Source organism: Dromiciops gliroides, chromosome 1, assembly GCF_019393635.1.
Source record: "Dromiciops gliroides isolate mDroGli1 chromosome 1, mDroGli1.pri, whole genome shotgun sequence".
NCBI lineage: Eukaryota > Metazoa > Chordata > Mammalia > Microbiotheria > Microbiotheriidae > Dromiciops > Dromiciops gliroides.
In genome coordinates, this window is record NC_057861.1 from 746,461,533 (window position 1) to 746,483,992 (window position 22,460).

A 22,460-nucleotide genomic window follows, 5' to 3' on the forward strand; every position below is an offset into this window, starting at 1 on the left:
CACAGGATCACAGATTTAGAGTTGCAAGGGATCTTAGAGGCCGCTGGGTCCAGGGTGGCTAATGGACCACAGGTTCAGATGAGGCAGCAGTGTGACCCAGAAGCCCCAAGAAGCAAATGCTCTTAGATGATACTGGCATGTCCCGGATGACATCAACCTGATGATCTGAATCAGTTCACCATCTGGAATCCTGGAGTGTCATAGGATCATAGGTTAGAAGTAGAAGGGGCCTCAGGGGTCATCCAATTCAGCTCCCTTATTTTACATAGCGGGAAACTGAGGCATATAAAGTCTCTGTATCATGTCCAGGGTCACTGAATTAGTAATATCTGAGGTAGACTTTGAACCCAGGACTTCGTGATTCCACATCTAGTGCCCTGCCAATAGGCCATTCTGCTCTCCAAGCCCAGCAGTTGAATATTTTGTTGCTTTTCTTTTTTTTTTTTTTTGTCTCTAGCTCAGACCCAGCCATTCTGTACAATGACCGATCTGTACTTGAGAATCACCACATCAGTGCAGCCTATCGACTTCTGCACGCAGATGAGGAATGAACATTTTGTCCAACCTTTCCAAGGATGACTGGAGGTAAGACCCACAGAAAACCAACCAGACGGCCCATCTTTGGGAGAAGGAATAATGCAACAGATGAGATCAGCTGCTTTTGGAAAGATACACTCTGCCTGTTCCTTGTTTAGTTCTTGGTGTGTGTGTATTAAATCACAATATACTATCTGGGTTGGTCACACGCTTCTATTTTGTTACTTAAACATTGTGATTAATCAGAAAATGGCACGAGAAATGTTTGAGGACAAATAATACAGTAATTTCTGATCCTCAGCAGTTTGACTTCCTGGGGCAGTGCCTCCATCGCCTTACCCTACTTCCTGCTCTGCTGCTCTCAAGAGCCCTCCCCCCACTTTCCAATAATGCATGTGTGTAGGTTTGCTTGTAAAACTTTTATGTCATGTATAATATCTGAGACTCTTAATTTGACGAAGACAGCAACGCTTATTAAACACTTACTACGTACCGTGCTAAGCACCAGGGCTAGGAAGAAGAGAATGCTACAATAGCTTCCCCGCAGGTTGTTTGTATTTTACTCAGGGGATGCACCGTGGACCCTGGGAAGCAATACAAAACAATTGGGGGGAGAGGCGCCTTAATAAGAGTGGAATCGATAAAGGTTTCCTGTAGGAAGTGAGGCCCAAACTGAGAAGGTCATGCATTCCAGGCATTAGGGTTGGGAGATGATGTGCTGAGCAAGGGCAACAGCCACCAGCCAGTATGGCTTGGGATATAGAGTGAGAGAAGGGCAGTCCTGAGAGATAACTAGGGAAAGAGAGACTGGAGCCAGATTGTGGAAGTTTGAAACATCAGGGCCTGTTTTCTAATATTTTGTCTTAGATGCATAGGGAGCCATGGACTTTTTTTTAATTTTAAATCAGGGTGAGTGACATAGTCAGCTTGTATTGAGGAGGATTACTTTTGCAGCTATGTGGTGGAAGCAGGGAGATCAATTAGGAGGCTGTTGTAAGAGTCCTGAGTGTCCTGAAGGAGGGTGCTGGGGTGAGTCAAGAGAAGGTGGCTTATTTCTCCTTGCACAATTTAATATACTATTTAAATCTATGCGTCATGTTGATAATGTGTCCCTCTCCTTTATCTTTGCTCCCCTCCCACACCCAATGCCTTAGAAGGTTGCCCTCCTATTGTTACAATTTCTTCTTTTCTTAGTTTCCTGCCCCTTGATTCATTTGGAGTCTTTGTTCAGGTATAAGAAATATAGAGTTTTTTGTGTGTTTGTTTTGTTTTTGGGGGTGATTAAATGCTTCTGGACAAAGCCATCTAAGGAATTCCACTCATGTAAACAATTTTGACTATCTAGAATCAGCACCCGATGCCGACATCCATTGGTGCATTTCTGTTGGTTGTTAGTTTCCCTCCTCACCTGCACCTCTTCTCATCCCTGGATCATTCCTTCAAGACCCCGCTCAGGGCCACTTCCTTCAGGAAGTCTTTCTTGTTCTCCTTTGTGATTGGTTCTCTTCCCCCCCCCACCTCCCAATATTCCCATATATAGAGATCTGTTTACCAGCTGTGCCCTCCCAGAAGACTGGAGGCTCCTCAAGGCAGAGCTGGCTTTCCTTGTGTCTTTCCATCTATAGTATCAATATTAAATAAGTCCTTGTTGTATTGGAGCATATTTATATTAGAGCATATTGGGATCTGAATGAGAGTCTGTTTGGCATTCAGCCTCAAAGCCGGGAAGACGGAGTCTAAGTCTGCCTCTTAGACATTCTGGCTGTGTTTCCCCAGGGAAGGGGCTCTGGGCCACTCTTGGGAGGCTAGAGGTCACAAAGACTGCACCTCCCAGCTAACACCCAAATCGACTTTTATTGGTGAACACATCTTTTTCTATTGAGGGGCAAAGTTGTGGGTGGAGAGATGGCTCAGAGTCATGAAGACCTAAGTTTGAGGTCTGCTTTTCACACATCCCTGCTAGATGATAGAAATCAAGGTTTCCTGTGGGAACCTGCCGCATATGCTGCATTTGGAGGGGGACTCCAAATTGAGGGAAAACATCATGATATCAAGAGACAGAGGTGAGGGGGTCGAACTCCATGTCTGGTGGGAGATGGCAACAGCAAGCTGGAGAGCCTGGCAGCTGTCAACATCTCAAGCACTTCTGTGGTGTCCCTGCCTGGCTTTCCCTCTCTCTCCACTGTTAGAAACCTGAACTCTGCTTCCCCTTCTTCAGCCTTTTGCCTTATCTATCTAAGGAACCAAACTGCCTCCTGCAGTCTTCCCACCGTGTGTCCCCTATTAGAATATGAGTTAGGCAGCTAGGTGGCACCGGTGGCTAGAGTGCCAGACTTGGAGTCAGGAACTCTTCATGAGTTCAAATCAACCTCAGACTCTAGCCTAGCTGTGTGACCCTGTGCACGTTACTTAACCCCATTTGCTTCATTTTCCTCATCTGTAAAATGAGCTGGAGAAGAAAATGGCACAACCACTCAAGTATTTTTGCCAAGAAAACCCCAAGTAGAGTCATGAAGAGTTGGATGGGATTGACAATGGCCTAACACTAGAATGTGAATTCTTTGAAGGCAGGGACCATCTTTATCCCTTTCTTATATATCTCCAGAGTTTAGTACCAAGTTTGGCCCAAAGAATGCTGTATTTATCTGTCAAGGCAACTCTTTGAGACAAAAAGTTACCAAGAAGGTGCTACTCCTGCTTGGTAGAGGGTGTGTCCCTCACCTGCTCAGTTCTCTAAACCAATGGCATCCTGGGGCCAATCCCTTTTCCACCCTTGGTCATTGAAAGTGTTAGTACCAGGAGACATCTGAGAAATACAAAACTCTTCACTAGATCAATGATTACCAGGTGGATCATAGCACCGTACATTTTACCTAGGTGGGACCTTCCAGGTTTTCTAGAGCAATCTTCCTCATTGTACATATGGGGAATCTGAGGACCAGAGTGGTTAAGTGAGCTGTCCAAGGTCATGAGTACTATGGTCTTGATTGAAACCCAGGTCCTCAGAGTCCACTTCCAGGGTGTTTCCATTACTCACATTGCCTCTTTCTTCAGACAAGGAGCCTTTTCTGTCTCTAGCTAACAATATGATAAAAGACCTGATCTGAGCCGAGAAGAGCTTGCTTGTGCTTGCTGCTCTACAGATGGTTGGTCAGGTGATGGGTGTTTGGGTTGTTTGGACACTGGGCATCTTTAGCTGCTACACAAGCATGTAAGAAATACCAAGAATCTCTCATGATTGACATTTCGCTTCATCTCACAACATATTTCTAAGCCCCACTGTCCCCTAACCAATACTGACCCCTGAGCTATGTTCTCTCTTGGGTCCTGCTCATAGGCCTATATTTATTTGTTTCAGGCCACCTGCTGTGTTTACTTAACGTTAGAACAAGCTGGGAAATTAGAGGAGATAGTAGATACACTGGAACACCAAAAAAGCCTATTGAATTAATAACACAAAATGAAAAGCTGGTTATTTGAAAAAACTAACAAAATCAATAAGCCTTTAGCCAACTGATTAAAATGAGAGAGGAAAATCCAAATAAAGAGGAAGAAACAAAACAACTTATTGGAAAAAAAACATATAAAATTCTATGTCAACAAAATTGAGAATGTAAAAGAAAAGGATTATCTTTCTGTCTCTCTATCTCATCCATCTGTCCAAATACACAAACACACAGAGCTAAATGAATAGGACAGGAAATAGAGGTTTTAAATAATACATTTCAGATATTTCACATATGAAGGAATTACCAAGGGAGGAGGGACTATCTGCTCCAGATGGATTCACAGGTGAATTCTCTTAAAGAATAACTCTCTATACTATATACCTATTCACAAAATGGAGCAAGAAAACATTTGCCCAACTCCCCTTTATGAGACAAATATAATCCTATATTAAATCAGGAAAGAATAAGGAAAAAGAAATATAACTGATATAATAATTGAATATAAATATTAAAATAAAACTTATATGTATGTATATATACATATATGTATATATGTGGTTAGTATATCACACACACACATATATATAGCTATATATATAACCCACTATGATCAAGGGACATGTATACCAGAGTTGTAAGGATTGTCTAATATTAGAGATAAAATTAATATAATTAATCATATTAAACATCCCAAATACCTCAAAATGCATGGTTTATTATTTAATTCAGAAAAAAAAAACTTTAGACAAAATATAATACTCATATATGGCAAAAAATCTGCTAGTGTGGCTTTGAAATAGAATGGCCATTTAAGAAAATATTATTAAAAGTTATTTCTAAAACTAAAAGCTAGTGTTCTTTGCAATAATAAATGGCAAGTATTTGCACATTAGGAGATTTCCCCAAGAAATAAGGAGTAAAGCAAAGATGAATTCCTTGCTGTAGAGTTATTTGACAGCTCTGAAAATGTCAGCTATAATGGTAAGAGAAAAGAAACAATTTAAATGATAAACACAAGCAAATAGAGACAAAACTGTTCTCTATTTTCTGATGACCGGTAATTTACTTAGAAAATTCCAAAGATTAATCAAAATGATACAATAGTTTCATCAAAGTAACCAATACACCAAATACACTTTCCAAATCAATAGTATTTCTACACAATGATGATAAAATCCAGGAGGAAATAAGAAAAAAAGGAATGTAGCATTCAAAATAACTACAAAATGCATAAAATTCTGGGAAGTATCTATGAAAGGACACTCAGCCTTAGAAAGATTTCATATAGAAACACTTTTAAAGAAATAACGGACAACTTAGATAATTTGACAGCATTCAGTGCTCATGGTTGGGCCTTGCCAACCATAATAAAAATGATAATACTGCCTAAATTAGTTTATGGATTTAGTACTATGCCAATCAACATACCAAGAGGGTGTATAGGGTGTTTCAAGGAGGACTAGCCCCTCTGGTGTGATGACTTTACAAGCCCATATTCAGGGTTCTTTATCCAACTTTGGTGTCTAACTGGCACTCAGCTCTCACATGTGGCTCTCACACATGGCTCCAGGAAGCTTTAGCAAGTGTGGTGGCGTACCTTATAAACAACCCTCTACTGATGGGCTAATCTAGGTTGAAGGCAATTGACAGGCCCAAACTGTTGGTGAGGTAGGGGATGTCTACTTCAAGCATGTGAAGAATTCCCCTGGTAGAATGGGGCCTATGAGAATAATTTGTTGAATAGCTATGAAGGCAGCTGTAACAGGCACCGTGGGTTGTTTAGAGCTTGGTCAGACCCTGACGATGCCATGGTCGTCCGCTGCATCCTGGACCATTGCCAGCAGTCTTCACTGTTGTCCTGCCACTGGACTGTGATGACTCTGGAAGAGAGAGTGAGGCTGACGACTTTGTGCATCTCTGCCCCACTTAAACCCAATTCCGTGCTTCAAGTCCAGACATCACCCATGATGCCATTAGTTCTCTTTGAAAAAGAAGGATGAATAACAATAACAAAAAAAAGAAATAACTCATTTGAAGGAGCAAAAGGATTAGAATCTTAAGAGAAGTTTTTTTCTTAATGATTAGAATGAAAGGGGAATAGCTCCTTCTAGCCTTTAAATTATACTATAGGGGGCAGCTATGTGGCACAGTGGATAAAGCACCGGCCCCTAGATTTAGGAGGACCTGAGTTCAAATCTGACCTCAGACACTTGACACTTACTAGCTGTGTGACCCTGGGCAAGTCACTTAACCCTCATTGCCCTGAAAAAAAAAACCAACAACAAAACAACAACAAAAATTATACTATAAAGCAGTAAACATCAAACCATATGGTATGGGGCCGCTAGGTGGTGCAATGGAATAAAGCACTGGCCTTGGATTCAGGAGGACCTGAGTTCAAATCCAGCCTCAGACACTTGACACTAGCTGTGTGACCCCTGGGCAGTCACTTAACCCTCATTGCCCTATTAAAAAAAAACATATGGTAATGGATAAAAATAGAACAATAGATTTGTGGATCAGATAAGATTAAATGATAGTGTATGTGTATATACACACATGTATGTGTGTGCCTGTGTGTGTGTATCCATCCTAGCTGGCAGGCCTGACCTAGACGAGTACCACAGATTGTCCCTTTCCTCACCTACCTAACACCTTATTATCCCATCTGGTTAGTATAGAAGAAGCAGGCAACGTGGGAAGCTCTTCTACAACCTTCCTGCTAATTCTCCCTCCTCCTTTCCCCTCTTGACTGGCCCCTGATTCCCCGCCATTCCTACTGCTGGGAGGAAAAGTCCCTACTCTCCTTTAACCCCTCAGCACCACTTCCCCCCCACCTCTTCCTGACAGTGATAGGGCACCTCCATCATCTTCGACCTTGATAAGTGGACATAACTACATCTATTATTTGGATGAACATAGAGTCACCAATTTCAGGCTTCTGGTGAGGTGGAAGGCCAGCAGGCTTGACCATCTGCCTTGGTACTATACCCTCTAGATTTCCCCTCCCCCAGGCATTGTCACCTGAGGGCTCTATCATCTATCATGTAGCTACACCCTTAGGACTACCTGCCTATCCCATCCTCTCTGAAACTTGCTCTTCCTCTATGTGTTATCTGTAATGTGAGCTCATTAAGGGCAGGGAGTATCACACTCTTCCATTTGTACCCCCAACTACTAACATCATGATTGGCACCTAGTAAATCCTTAATAAATGATGTGATTATTGATTTAATTCATTTAGTAATCCAATATGTAGTAAAAATGAGAACAGAAATTACTTGGGGGAAGATGTCCTCTATTTGATGAGAATTCCTGGGAAAATTGAAAGGGTTCCTCTGGTAGAAATTAAGTTCAGACCAACACCTTCCACTATATATCAAAATAACTCAAAATTAGATGTGTAACATAAATATTAAAGGGGATCCTTAATATCCCCATCGTCCCCATCCCCTGGAAATAGAAGTTACATTTACATAGAATTATAAAGTTTTATATGTATATATATATATATATATAAGTTATACTTCTATTATAGTTATGTTTATATACATGTGTGTATTTATTTGTTTATTTATTTTTGTTTGTTTGTTTTTCCGGGGCACACAGCTAGTAAGTGTCAAGTGTCTGAGGTCAAATTTGAATTCAGGTACTCCTGAATCCAGAGCTGGTGCTTTATCCACTGTGCTGCCTACCTGCCCCTACACGTGTGTATTCATATATATATATATATATATATATATATATATATGTGTGTGTGTGTGTGTATGTGTGTATGTGTGTGTATGTATATATAAAGAAGTAATATATAAATAGAATTACAATCAGGTTATATATATATATGTATATATATGTATATATATATATATATATATAAAATTACAAAATAGAATTGTAATCAGGTAATTTTCTTAGTTAAGGTTGAGGAAGAGTTCTTAACCAAAGATGAGACAGAAACAACTACAGAAGATAGACTAGATCACTTCTTTTACATAGTATTTCATTGATAAGAATACTCTTATACTTTTCTTAGATTCTTTGCGGGGTATTTTCCTTCTGGCCATTTATCTTCTGTCTAATCCTCCCTTCACCCTGAGTCTGGCATCCATACTAAATAATTCATCCCTTTATCATGATCATTCCTTACACAAAGAGACCATCTGAATGGCTACAGAAGCATTGGATGTGTCAGAAAGAATTAGACATTATTGTTCAGAATGGGGAAAAACTCTTATTTTCTCCTTTTCCCTTTCCCATTCTTCCCTCTATCTCTATGACATCTCCACTTCAGGGAATTCCGGACCTTGGTGATCGAGATGGTGATGGCCACAGATATGTCCTGTCATTTCCAACAAATCAAGGCCATGAAGACAGCACTGCAACAACCAGAAGCGTGAGTCACTTTATTTTTCACCAGGTTATCAGCACATATTACAAAGGAAGGAGTTTCCCTAAGAAGAGAAGTTTAAATTCAGTGTAAGGCGAAGCCGTCACGATTTCTAGGATTTTCCCAATCACAGAAAAGAGAAATGCTGAATATTGGGAGACTCATGACTGCTAGTTTCCCTTTGCCCTTTGGTAAATCAACACATGCAAGATTCAAAATCAGGTGATGTAGACGGCTATTTTTCAGGGGCGTTCTGTCTATTGGATCCGTCTGGGGATTGTGAGTCCTATTCATACTTTGGGGCTGAAGCAGGGTGTGGGAATGTGTGAATTTTGTTAAGTGATTACAGATGGTGGAAACACCTTGTCATTAAACTGTTGGTTCCTTTGGGTTTGCAGAATCGACAAGCCGAAAGCCTTATCTTTGATGCTGCACACAGCTGACATCAGCCACCCAGCCAAAGCCTGGGATCTCCACCATCGCTGGACCATGTCCCTGCTGGAAGAGTTCTTTAGACAGGTAACTGAGAGTCACAAGGTCATACTGCTGGCTCCACTTGGTGGGTCCGTGGAGCAGGGCAAGATGACTCCCCTTTCTTTAACTGAATTTTCCCGACTTTGCATATATGTGTGATCTTCCGGGGATATTCTCTATGGTTTAGAGCTGGGGGAAGGAACACTTTCCCTGACTCTTACGCTTCCTTATTCTGGAGTTTCTGAGTCTTGACCCATATGATTCCTAGATTATTTAAATATTTAGAAAATCATTTTTTTTCTTTTCAAAAGCATTGTGAGGGGCAGCTAGGTGGCGCAGTGGGTAAAACACTGGCCCTGGATTCAGGAGGACCTGAGTTCAAATCCTGCCTCAGACACTTGACACTAGCTGTGTGACGCTGGGCAAGTCACTTAACCCCCATTGCCCCGCAAAAACAAACAAACAAACAAACAAACAAAAGCATTGTGGCATGACTAACTTTCATCCAAGCAAGTTTTGCTTCAATTTCTTAAAATTGTAATCATTGCTTTAGAACTAGAAGCTGACCTCAGAGGTCATCTAGCCCAGGGCTTCTTAAACTTTTCCCATTTCTGACCCCTTTATTTCCTGAGAAATTTTTATGCAACCCCAGGTATATAGGTATATAACCTTTAATTGTTGTGAAATTTTCTGTGACCCTCACATTCAGTTATATGACCCCATTTGAGGCTGTGACCCACAGTTTAAAAAAACTTTGATCTAGCCTAAGCATTTCATTTATAGATGAGCAAACTGAAGGCCAGAGAAGGTAGGTGATTTGTCCAAGGTAATACAGATAGTAAGGATTAAAAAGCAAACAAACCTCAAACTCCAAACCAGGGACAGTGTACACTTTGACAGTTGTTTACCATCTACTAGAAAGGATTCTAAACATGAGAATAACATGACACACAAACTTGGCGATACAACTTTTGGGGCTGTAGCGAAAACTCTTTATTTGGGGGTCAGAAGACCTTTGAGTCCTGCATCTGTCACACTCTCGGTGTTTCATTGAACAAGTTATTCAGTGTCACTAGACCTCAGTCATTTTGCCTGTTGAGTGTGGAGCAGTGGCATCAGAGGACCTGGGTTCAAATCCCTACTCAAGTCTTTAACTTACTGTGTTTTCATGGGTGAGTCCTTTGCCATCTCTTTACTTCATCTAAAAATCAGACCAGATGACATTTAAAGTCCCTTCTCACTCCCAGTCTATGACCTATGGCGTCTACCTTACAGGGCTATTATAGGATCAAGTGAAATATTTCAAACACAGCCCTTGTGTTAGAAGCTTTCTCCTGACATGAAAAGCACACTAGTGGGGACCTCTTACATTTCTGGGTGCTGTCCTCCCTGGTGGAACTAAAGAATAGCGGCCTCTGCGACCCTCAGCTCTTTCTCATCACAGTGTTCTGCAGTTTGAAAATTCCCGTTCCCAAATTGGATCTGTGATTTCCTTGAAGTAGTGAAATTTCTCCTGTGCATATTCCTCCTCCTGATCCCAATCACTTTCTCTACAATTTATAATCTTAGGGAGTTGCTTGAGGGGTGGGCTGGTTGGGGCTGAGAGTTAAGTGATTGGCCAGGATGGGTACAAGGTGGGTAGAAATATTTCTGACTACAAGGCTGATTGGCTCTCTCTCCACTGTACACCCTAAGGCTCTGTGGGACAAGAACAACAGATATTAAGTGTCTGTGCTGGCCAGGAGGGGGTGCACTATGGTGTACTTAGATATAAGAGAGTGTCTCAATTCATACCCTAGATAGTGTGAGTCACTTTTATTTTCTTATACTTCCAGTATCTATGACAGACTAAAGTGCAAACTTTATTTCATAGTAAACACAATCTTATTGTTAAAATATGCCCATTTTATAGATGAACAATCTGAGGCTTACTGACGTTGGAGTGGAGGTAGCACAGTAAAGTGTGGAAAGGACCCTGGATTTAGGGTCAGAGGACCTGAGTTCAAATCTAAGTTCTGGGCAGCTAGGTGGCATAGAGGATAAAGCACCAGCCCTGGATTCAGGAGGACCTAAGTTCAAATCTGGCCTCAGACGCTTGACACTTACTAGCTGTGTGACCTTGGGCAAGTCACTTAACCCTCACTGCCTCACAAAAAAAAAAAAGTTTTAAAAAATCTAAGTTCTGCTACTTACCATATGACCTTTATTGATTCATTTCATCTCTCTAGGCCTCAGTTCTTCATTTGGTAAATGAGGGGGCTGAGTTGATGGCTTGTTAAGTCCCTTTTGCCACTAGATCCACAGCTCTGGCTAGGTTGTACCAGGGTCTTCTTGACTCCAAGCCAGGCCTTCCACTGACTATGCCACATTTTCCTCTAGTTACAAAGAGCTGCATCACGTCTGAATCTTGATTTTGTGATTGAATCTGATGCCAGTTAGGGGAGCCAACTCCATGTTTCAGTAATCTTTATTTAGTACATTATTTTTATTGGCAGCATTTTAAATGACATTCTGCTTTCCCCAGTAAATGATCAATATACTATAGGTACAAAATGACTCCACATTCCAGACATAGATGTAAAATTAAAAGGAAAAAAAAATCCCAATGTTGTTGGGCTCATTGAACCTTTTAAAAGTGATTTCTGAATCTTGGGCTGTGAATTGAAATTAGGGAATGTACTTAGCTCCTGTGAAATAGTCTTTCCACGATGGGGAGAGTATCTCACATCTTCTCATTTTAATAATTACATTTTTCTAGTTCCAAGCCATTGCCTCCGGGTGATTTGGGAATGAAACATCAGCTTTCGAAGGTCTGTAACACTAGAAGGGCCAGAAAATAAGAATACCTCAAAAAACTAAGCTGCCTCAATGGATTTACTATGCCCCCCCACCCCACCCATGACAAAGAAAACAGAGATAAAAGGATGCTGAAATTTAGAAATTTACTGACAACTCTTGGAATCCTTCAGCACAGGGTTATTGCTAAACCCAATACCCAGTGAACAAAAAGGCTAAGTTAGGCTAGGAGGCCCTGAGATGTCCTGCTTCCTCCACGGACCCTAGCAGTGACCTCAGAGCGTCCTGGGGTCTATGTTACTACATCATCTCCACATGATCCACAGGTGACTTCCCTGTCACTTGCCCAAGCCAACAAAATGACTAGTTCTCTCTCTGAGTGAGGTGCCTCTTTGAAAACTCAGGAGGACATTGGGAACACAACTCTGGGCAAGCATTGTGTACTAGTGAAGCAAATAAGCATTACAATTTTATTTGATATTGGTCAATGTAAAGGGTAGTGAGACATAATAGATGCTGAGTTACACTGGGAGTGGGGAAAACTTAAGGTCAAATCCTACCTCTGATACTCTCTGTGTGACCTTTGGCAAGTCATTTCCATTGTCTGACCACAGAGGTTTGATCATCTCACCCCATCCCCATCCACACAAGAAACTTCACTGGCTCCTTATTATCTCCTGAATTAAACATAAATCTTTTGATTTTCAAAGACCTTCTTTAGCTTTCCCCCTCCACAGACACCTTTCCAGTCTTTTTACACTGTACTCCCTCCCGCAACATACTCTGGGATCCAGCAACACCAACCCTATGATGTTCCTTGCATCACACACTTTCTGTCCTATCTCCAGGCATTTCCACTGGTCACCAAGCCAACATGTCAGTGGTGGAATTTGGCTCTTGGACTTCCTGACTCCCTGGTCAGCCCAATATGCTTTATTCCTCACTATCACATGATCAATATAAAATAAAAATAAAATATTTCTGTTTACAAACAGAATAGAGATTGGAAGATTCTTTAGGCTAAGGACAATGACAAAAGATCTCCATTAATTACAGAAAAAAAGGCTTGACTTGATAGCCCATCTACATAGCCCCAGTTCATTTAACAATGACTCATTGGCTATCTTGTAATTCTAGTGTTGACATTGTCCAAGAATCAACCATTTCAAACAGGCACTGAATGTTAGAACTCCATGGGAGCTTAGGGATCATCCAATCCAATGCCTCCATTTCTTTTTGGGGGGAGAAGGGGAAAGGATTCAGTCAAGAATAAGACTGGGTCTCTAGTCCAGAGCTTTTGCCTCCACAGCCACTCCCCCGGCCATCTGAGCAGGCATCAGCATAGCATGTCTGGAGACTGGAGACTGGGAAGGAAGCCTGGTGTGCCCCCATACACAAACACAATATAAACAGCACACTGAAGGAAGCTCAGCTCCTGCTCACATTCCTGCAGCCCTCAAATACGCTTAATTCCCATTGTGCCCTTGGGGTTGGACTTCCACAAGGACCAAACCCTTTTCCTGCGTTGTGGTGGAACTGACGCAGAAATTGGTGCTTTGACTCTGTGGCTTTTTATTCTCCCATGGAACAAGATGTAAAGAACGTGAAGTTTGGGGAAGAAGCTTTAATTATTCTTCATTGACATCTGCTACACTCTCTAGACAATTCCACTTGGAATGAGGCTGATAATAAGTAGGGACCACAAGAAGGAATGGGTGTGACCACGTAGCTGCCCTGTAACAATGAAGACGGCCTCTGTTGCTCAGATTGTGCAGCCGAAGGAAAACAGTCCAATAGCCTTGAGCCTTTAACAGTCATAAAAAGAGACCCACGATCCCACGGGGGCTCTATTCTAAACAAACTGTCAGAAACCATAAACAGAAGTCCATCACCACAGGAAGTGTGGTCATCTTCTATTGTCCTGCTTTCCCCTTGATTTGACTGTTGATCATTTCTTCCAGGTCCTTATTTGTTTTAATGGTAGCTAGCCTTGCTTTAGATGCTTTACAGAATTTCATTGATGCTGATGATTGCATGAGAGGGTCTTTATGAATGAGCTCTAATGGATGCCTTTGAAGTGACCTGGATTCTAGTGGCTCTGGAGCCAATCACATACTTGCTAGCTCTAAATTACTTTCTAAGGTCAGAGTTCACTGGTGCTTTTTCCTCTCCTTCTTGGCTCATCTCCACCCCCTCCCCTCAACTCCTCCAGGGTCTTCTTTTTTCCCACTTGGAGATTACTGGGGCATACAGATATTACATCTGTCAGGGCTCGCTCCTCATTGTCTCCAGACTACTGGAATTGCTCCTTTGGGACACCCTGGGACTAATATGCTTTCTATCTCAGCAGTGAGCTGCACAGGCTGAGGGAAGTCCCTGTCCCCTCAAGCTGTGTTATTTCTCACTGGACTTATTTATACTCATTAAACTGATGTTCACTTCAGGCACACTTGCCCCTTGGTGGTTCCCCACCAAGGCTTCCCCACAAAATTCCTTAGATCTGTACCTAAACACCCCTTAAACTAGTGGTTATCTATACCCAAACTCACCCACAAACTACTTTGCTTTGACACGCTCTCAGCTTTTTGAGCCAGTCACTTCAGTCTCTAATCATTTGCATTCATGAGAGGCTTGCACAAAGTCACTCATGTTTACTATTCTCTTTCAATCTCAATCTCACCCTAATAGCTTTTCCATTTGTCTTTTTTTTTTTGTGAGGCAATTGGGGTTAAGTGACTTGCCCAGGGTCACACAGCTAATAAGTGTCAAGTGTCTGAAGCCAGATTGAACTCAGGTCTTCCTGACTCCAAGGCCAGTGCTTTATCCATTGTGCCACCTAGCTGTCCCGTACTAATAGCTTTTAAGTTCTTTTTTGGTTATAAACTTAGTAAGAATAGCCAGCAAAGATTTTTACAAATATCATTTCATTTGGCTTTCACAACAACCCTGGTATATAGGTGCTATTATTTCTCCATTTTACTGATGATGAAACTGAGGCAGGCAGAGCTTAATTGTCACAGGTCAAACAGCTAGTAAATATTTGAGATTGGCTTTGAAATTGGATCTCCCCGGCTCCAGGCCCAGCACTCTGCCCTACCTAGCTGCCTTAACAATCTTCAACACACAAAGAAACATCCCAATGTATAAAGAATGAGAAAAGTGCATTCACACACACACACACACACACTTTTTGTTTCTCTTGTGTTCTTGTCCTAACTCTCTGGAGTTCTCTTTATTGGTGCATGACCTCTGTCTCTCCTAGGAGATCTCTCCCAAGGAAGGGACCAGGACCCATTCCTCATTGTTCTTTGGCCCTCTTTCTCTTTTATTCTTCTGAGGTTGCAGAGGGAGATTGTCCACGGGTGGCACTTAAAGGGGGCTTTGCAGAACTCAGCGTGCAGGGATGACTAAAAACAACAGGCTCCTTCATCTGTGATGTTTAATGGAAGATGATGTGCAATTACCCAGAGAGCCTCCAAGAGGCCTTTCTCCATCTCTTCCAGCTGCTAGGGGCCCATCCTCTGAGATGGCATTGACATTGTGTATAGCTAGCTCTTTGCATGGGGTCTCTCCCATTAGAATATGGACTCTTTGAAGGCAGGGAGAATATTTTTGTCTCTCTTTGTCCCACCAGGGCTTAGCATGACACATGACACATAGTGATTGCTTCATAAATGCTTGTTGACTGATGCCCAATGCTGGGAGAACCGAATGGGAGCTGAGGGTAAAATGAGAAGGGTACAAGGGTAGCACCTGACCCCCAAATAGGGAGACACAGGGTTTGCTCTCAGGCTAGGGCAGCAGGTAACATTTCCTTAAAGGGACAAAGGAAATTCCACATGATGAACCAGGGATCCAGCATGAGCTGAGGGAAGCTGGTGATGACGCAGGGTAATGGTCACTGGCCCATAGGGCCGTGCTATTCCTTTGAGTTTTCCATGATTGACGCTGTCCAAGGTAGGCACATCCCTGAAGAATTCTTAGCTCATCTGTGGCTTCCATTGGAGGCACAGTCACTACAAGACAAGTTCTGACAATATGACTATCCCTGGATGTCCCTGGATTCAGCCATGAGGGGCCCTGGCCTCTTGGCTCTTTTTATGCACATTTGCAGGGATTAGAAAAGCTTCTGTAACTGAAATAATGGAGGCCACGTCCAATGTCCCTCTGTGGTAGCTGCTGAGGTAGCAATGGCTAGCCAGGTTGGCCTCCTCCTAACCTTCTGTGCCCTTCTCTTTCCCCAGGGTGACAGGGAAGCTGAGCTCGGCCTTCCGTTCTCCCCTTTGTGTGACCGCAAGTCAACCATGGTGGCTCAGTCCCAAGTAGGTGGGTATCGTCCATCCTGTCTCTTGAAACCCAGACCCTCCCAGCACATGGAAGGGACTGCTTTCTCTCAAGGTCCGCTCGTGGGGGAGGGGAAACATGGCTGGGGAAGGAGAATGTTGCTGAGCCATGGCTGGCTTGTTTCTGAGGCGATTCTGCTTTAGAAGAGAATATGTCCATGTCAGAGCTAGAAGGGACCTTGTAGGCCCCTTGCTGGCTGCCTCGCTCTGGGCAAGTCATCCGCTTACCCATCCGTAAAATGGGGGCAATGGCAGGACCCGCCTCGCTGAGTCACAGCTAGGATCAAATGAGATGATGACTTAAAGAACTGCTACCAGTGTGAGGAACTTGAGACCCAGAGGAGGGAAGTGGCTTTTCCCAAGTAAGCCAGACGTCCTGGGACAGGCCCAGGAGCCGGCGCCTGGAAGGCCAGGACTGTCTGTGCACACGTGGGCTGTGTGCGTCTGACTCCTGTGAAAGGAGCTTTAATTTCTGTAGAGGCATAAGAAATACTTCTTCGTTGATTGATTTCACAGATGAGAAAACTGAGGCAATCAGAGGTTGAGCAACTTGCCTGTGGTCACATGGCTAGTAAGTGTCTGAGGCAGGATTCAAACCCTCATCTTAGTCCGGAACTCTATCTTCTGTACCATCTATCTCCTGCAGTAAAAGAAAGTGTCTACCCTGTGGAATTTGTGTGTCTGCTCCCTGAAGACCAGCCTGGCTTAATAGGGAGAGGTACATCATTGGGAGTTCAGCCACCAGGCAAAGAGACATTTTGGCCAAAGCCACTTGCTTTGGATGGCTGAAATGAAAATGACGTGGGTGAATGAAGCCATGAAATGGCTCTGTTGTTTCATCATCTACCCAAAGTCTACAGGAAACCTTTGCGACATTCGGTCGCCTTGCACTGATCCTGAGCAAAGAGACCACTGTGGTATCAGTATCTCCCATGCCAAGACTGACTGCAGAGAGGAAGAAGAGAAATTCTATGAAGGGTTTTGTCACAATCAGCAGACATAACTCTGCTGATTCTTTGAACCTCTGTGACTTCATTGAGAAAAGCTGAACAAGAAGCATATGGTGAAACTATGATGGGAAAGATGGGATGGGATGGGGGTCATTCGGTGGCCTCTTTTGGACAGCTATATGAGTTGGGCCTGTAATTGTTTAGGACACACACACATACACACACACACACACACACACACACAGAACAGGCTGATTTGCCCTGGGGAAACTGTGTCAGCCACACTTCCTCACAGACAATGTGCTGTTTTAACATTATCATTCTCCTGGTGATGTCATATAGTTCTGCCTCCAGTCAATGAGGCAAATGCTATGGCTATAGTTTAATTAGAATAGGCATTCTTAATTTGGGGTTCATAAACTTTGTTACATGCACACATGTATGAGTGCGTATAATAAATGTTTCACTATCATTTGTTTCCTTTGTTATCCATGTATCTTATTTTATATGTTTATTTGTATATTCTGAGAAAGCGTCCATAGTCATTACCAAAAGGGTCCAAGACACAAAAATGGTTAAAGAACACTAAACAAAAATTTTAGCAAAACTTTTGATAAAACATCTCATGCTATTTTTGTTAGGACAATGGGGGGGTTATGGATTAGATAGTAATACAATAATATGAGTTTGGAATTTACCTGCCAGATTTATGGGCAGAGGAAGAATGTAGGACCAAAGAAGATAGAGTAAAACAAAATGTAAAATAGATCATTTTGATTATATAAAACTAAAAAGCTTTTGCACAAACAAAACTAAGGTACCCAAGATTACAAGGGAAGAAGAAAACTGGGGAAGAATTTTTGAAACAAATATCTTTGATAGAGGCCTCATTTCTCAATTATAAAGATAACTGGGTTGAAATTTATAAAAATTCAAGTCATTCCCCAGTTGATAAATGGCCAAAGGATATGAACAGGCATTTTCAGACAAATCAAAGCTATTTATAATCATATGAAAAAATGCTCTATATCACTATTGATTAGATAAATGCAAATTAAAACAAATATGAGGTATCACCTCACACCTATCAGAGTAGAAAATATAACAAAGACGGAAAATATTGGATGTTGGAGGAGATGTGGGAAAGCTGGGATGCTAATCCATTCTTGGTGGAGTTGTGAAAAGATCCAGCCATTCTGGAGAACAATTTGGAACTATGCCCAAAAGACTATAGAACTGTGCATAGCTTTTGATTCAACAAAACCACTGCTAGGTTTATATCCCAAAGGCATCCCCCAAAAAGAGGAAACGACCTATTTGTACAAAAATATTTATAGCAGCTATTCTTGTGGTGGCCAAGAATTGGACATCAAAGGGATGCCCATCAGTTGGGAATGGCTGAACAAGCTGTGGTATGTGATGGTGATGGAATATTATTGTGAAAAGCAGGATGACTTCAGAAAGGCCTGGAAAGACTTGTATGAACTGATGTATAGTGAAGTGAACAGAACCAGGAGAATGTTTGTACAGAGACAGCAATATTGTTTGATGAACTGTGAATGACTTAGCTATTCTCAACAATACAATGATGCACGACAATCCCAAAGGACTACTGATGAAACATACTATGCACCTCCAAAGAAAGAACTGATATTGGTTGAATATAGACTGAAACATGCTATTTTCACTTTCTTTCATTCGTTTTTCTTTTATTCAAGTTTTCTTGTACAAAATGACTAATATGGTCATGTTTTACAGAATTGTGTATGCACACACATATAGATCTCATATGTGATTGCTAACTGCCTCAAGGAGGGGGGAGGGGAGGGAGGGAAGGAGGGATAAAAATTAGAACTCAGAACCACAAATAAAAATTTTTATTATATTAAAAATATAACAAATGGCTAGAGTCAGAGCGCAGTTGTTAACTGTTCAATATCAACATAGCAAGAAGCTCCAGTAGGGTAACTCGAGGGATCTGTGTGCTTTGTACTCTGCTGCTTAGCATCTTTGTCTGGGCAGCAATGGAACTCTCGTATAGTTTGCAGATGATGAAAAGTCGGGTGGGAAAGTTCTTCCTGAGGTCTGACCACCGCCCTCTACTCCTTGCTCCTAACTGCATTTATATTTAAAATTAATTTGATGGTATCTTCTGTGAAAATCAACCCTTGACATCATAATAAAGATGATAATGGTAAAGATGCTGATAGTAATAATAATAATAATAATATTAATAACAACAACAACAATAGGAACACTGCTCATTGCTATGCTTTCTGAGGTTTTGGAGTTCTTGTGTTGCAAAGGAGGAAAGGTTCCCTGATGTGCTTTAATGAGCATGCTAGGAGCCTAGGTAACCTTGAGTCATCTGTGAACACCCTGGTTTCTCTTCAGGTTTCATTGACTTCATTGTGGAGCCCACCTTCACTGTGTTGACCGACATGACTGAAAAGATTGTATCTCCACTTATTGATGAACCCTCCCAACCTGGTGGGACTGGGCACAGGCGCTCAAGGTCAGTGATGAACCTTGTGAGATACTGGGTAGGGACTCTGACTAATGGCTGGGGCTGGGGATTTATTTTCTACCACTGACAAGTGCCTACAATTTGATTTCTACCAATGTCAGGGGAGAGATTTGTTTTTGTTGCTTGATTTTTTTTTCTTAAAATGGGCAAAATTGTAATGATCAGGTTCCCCATCTACTCCAGTACTTTAAGGGAATGAGAGTGGGTAGGAGATAAAATGGAGAGAGACCCTTCATCATGTCATCCAAACTACAATAGTTCCTCTCGTCCCACTTCCATCTGTTTGGGTTTTATCATAGACGAGAGAAAGGAGAAGAGGAGTATTGAAGAAAAAGAAGAGGGAGGATTAGGAGAGGAAAGTGGGAAGAGTAAGCACTAGGCAATGTTGAAGGGAACTATACCCTCCACCTTCTCAGAGGTGAACCTGAATATTTTCTGCAAGCAATGGATTTATATCATAGCACCACTCCATTAATCATTTGTCATTTGGTGGGTTTCATAATGTCAGCATTTATATATCTGCATAACCTACATAATTAAATTTACTCTACCAAAAAGCTGTTTCTAAAATGTTTGTATTTATAATATTGCATTGCCATCCCTTTAACAGGTATGTCATTTTCAGTAAAAAAAAAGATGGGAAAAGGAGGGAATTTTGCATCAGAGGAAGCCCCTCACGTCCAAACTATTTATACCTCCCTACCTTCTAGTGACAATGATAAGGAGATACAAGTTGCCCAGGTGTATTATGGAGTCCAAATGTCAGGGTGAGGGGAAACTCTCAGTTCTAGGGAACTAGGGTAGAGCTGGGAGAAGAGAATGATGAATGATTGGTTAAAGTCACCATCTGGATGTTATAAATGGAAAGTCTTTGCTCCCATGATAGTGGGGCACAGAGCTGAGTGGAGAACTTTGGTGCAAACAGCAGTCCAATTCATTCCAAATTAGAAATTACAACAGGAAAGCTATAGACTGGAGGAGATAAGTGGAATGGAAAGGTTCAAAAGACCGAGTTGGAGAAGAGATACAGAGTTGAGATTTTCTGGAGCAGGAGAGGGAATGGACGTTGGTATGTATTAGATGCTTTCTCATTTTCAAAGCTTTCAGAATATGTATTCGACTTCCCCAAATTTGTTTTGGAAAATCAAGCGACCCTATCCTAAGACCCGGTGTACACCCACACGAGTGTATAAGCTATGCTTTCCTGAGGGGATAAACCTTGGTCAGTGAGTCCATCTGGACTGGCTTAGCTACAGATGCTTATGATATTAACTTGCTGTTCCCATGTTATGTCATCTGTAGCTTGAATAGTATCAGCCCATCAGATGCAAAGCGATCAAGCGTCCGGAGCACTGGGTCTGAAGGAAGTGCCTCTATCAACAATTCCGTCCTCACTGTGGACTATAAAAGTTTTAAAGCCACTTGGACCGAGGTGGTCCACGTTAACCGAGAGAGATGGAGGGCCAAAATTCCTAAAGGTAACTGATGTCACTCAGAATGTTCTAAGCACAATGATACCCTCAACCCTAACCAAATCTGACCCACTCTTTTTTATTTTTCAATTTTTTTTCATTTTTTTTTTTTTTTTGGTGAGGCAGTTGGGGTTAAGTGCCTTGCCCAGGGTCACACAGCTAGTAAGTGTCAAGTGTCTGAGGCCGGATTTGAACTCAGGTACTCCTGACTCCAGGGCCGGTGCTCTATCCACTGAGCCACCTAGCTGCCCCTTGACCCACTCTTAAAAAAAGGTTGACTGATGTTTTTGGTTTTATCTCACCTATATTTTCCAGTCTATCTCTTCTTCTCTCCCAGGGAGTCATTCTTTATAATAACATTTTAAAATGAATAAAAAGCAAATCTAACCAATATATTTAAAAATCTTGATGTTTCATGTGATGTTCAACACCCACAGTCCTCCACCTCTGAAAAAAAACCTGGGAGAGGTGTCCTCCCTGACATCACTTAGGCCCTTCCCCATCCCAGGGCTCAGTGATCTGCACCTCTTCTTCAATTTGACCTTTGGATGCTTTCTACTCGATTTTCATTCCTCAAACTTGTGTCTTTTCTTTGGAACCAAGCTTGATCACTATATATCCACAGCATTTCATTTTGCTTGCTTGTTTGTTATTAGTATTCCTATTTACTTGGTTATAATCAACTAGAATGTTATATTCCTGATGCTGCTTATTTCACTTTGCATCAGTTTCCTGTGCCTTCCAATGCTTCACTGTACTCATCACACACATCACTTCTTACAGCACAGTCATATCCCATTGCATTCATGTACCCCAGTTTGTTTAGCCATTCTCCTTTCACTGAAATCCACTCTTTCTCTTGCATTTTTTTACTTGATGTGACAAATTGCATCCTTGTCTTATAGGAGGAGGCATAACTGGTGTATGTCAACAGCAAGACTGAAAATACAGTAGTCTTAATGTCTTTTCTTTTGTAACCATTAACACCCGAACACTGAGTTCATAATCGTCAGAGAAACATTCCTGACCTCCCAGAGGATTAGGAATTGATTGGATGGCCTGATCCAGAAAAATGGTCATTACTTTGATGTCAGCTTGATGGGAGGTCTCCAGTGGAATGCCCCAGGGATCTGTGCTTAGCTCTGTGCTATGTAATATTGTTATTAATATCGATGATACAGATAATGACATGGAATGCCCATCAAATATGCAGATGACTCAAAGCTAGGAGGGATGAATAACTCACTGCATCAAGATTCAAAAAGATCTCTGGAGGTTACATAGATCATATAGGCACTTGGAAGCCACTGGCTGTAATGAGCATTCTTTTTTTTGGCCCTAGATTCCCCATCAAAAACTTACCAGGATGGTAGAATTTGCAGGGGTAGGGTCTGGACATGTGGTTTTGTTACTATGTAGAAAACTCCTACTAATACAGGTCAGTGCCTTTTCCTGAAACTCATAGATTTCGAGATTTTCCGGAACACTGAGAGATGAGTTGAAATGACATGGCTAGGGTCATATA

At 41.8% G+C, this 22,460-nt stretch overlaps 1 protein-coding gene across 1 annotated transcript in view; it reads left to right on the forward strand.

The window, feature by feature from the left end:
• The window catches only part of PDE1C (phosphodiesterase 1C), a 451,742-nt gene that overhangs the window by 367,366 nt on the left and 61,916 nt on the right, over nucleotides 1-22,460 (forward strand). The window contains 7 exon segments of the mRNA XM_043976662.1: nucleotides 458-543; nucleotides 546-585; nucleotides 8,278-8,379; nucleotides 8,772-8,892; nucleotides 15,888-15,969; nucleotides 19,331-19,451; nucleotides 20,766-20,941. Of these exon segments, the coding sequence (XP_043832597.1) occupies nucleotides 458-543; nucleotides 546-585; nucleotides 8,278-8,379; nucleotides 8,772-8,892; nucleotides 15,888-15,969; nucleotides 19,331-19,451; nucleotides 20,766-20,941 (728 nt within the window).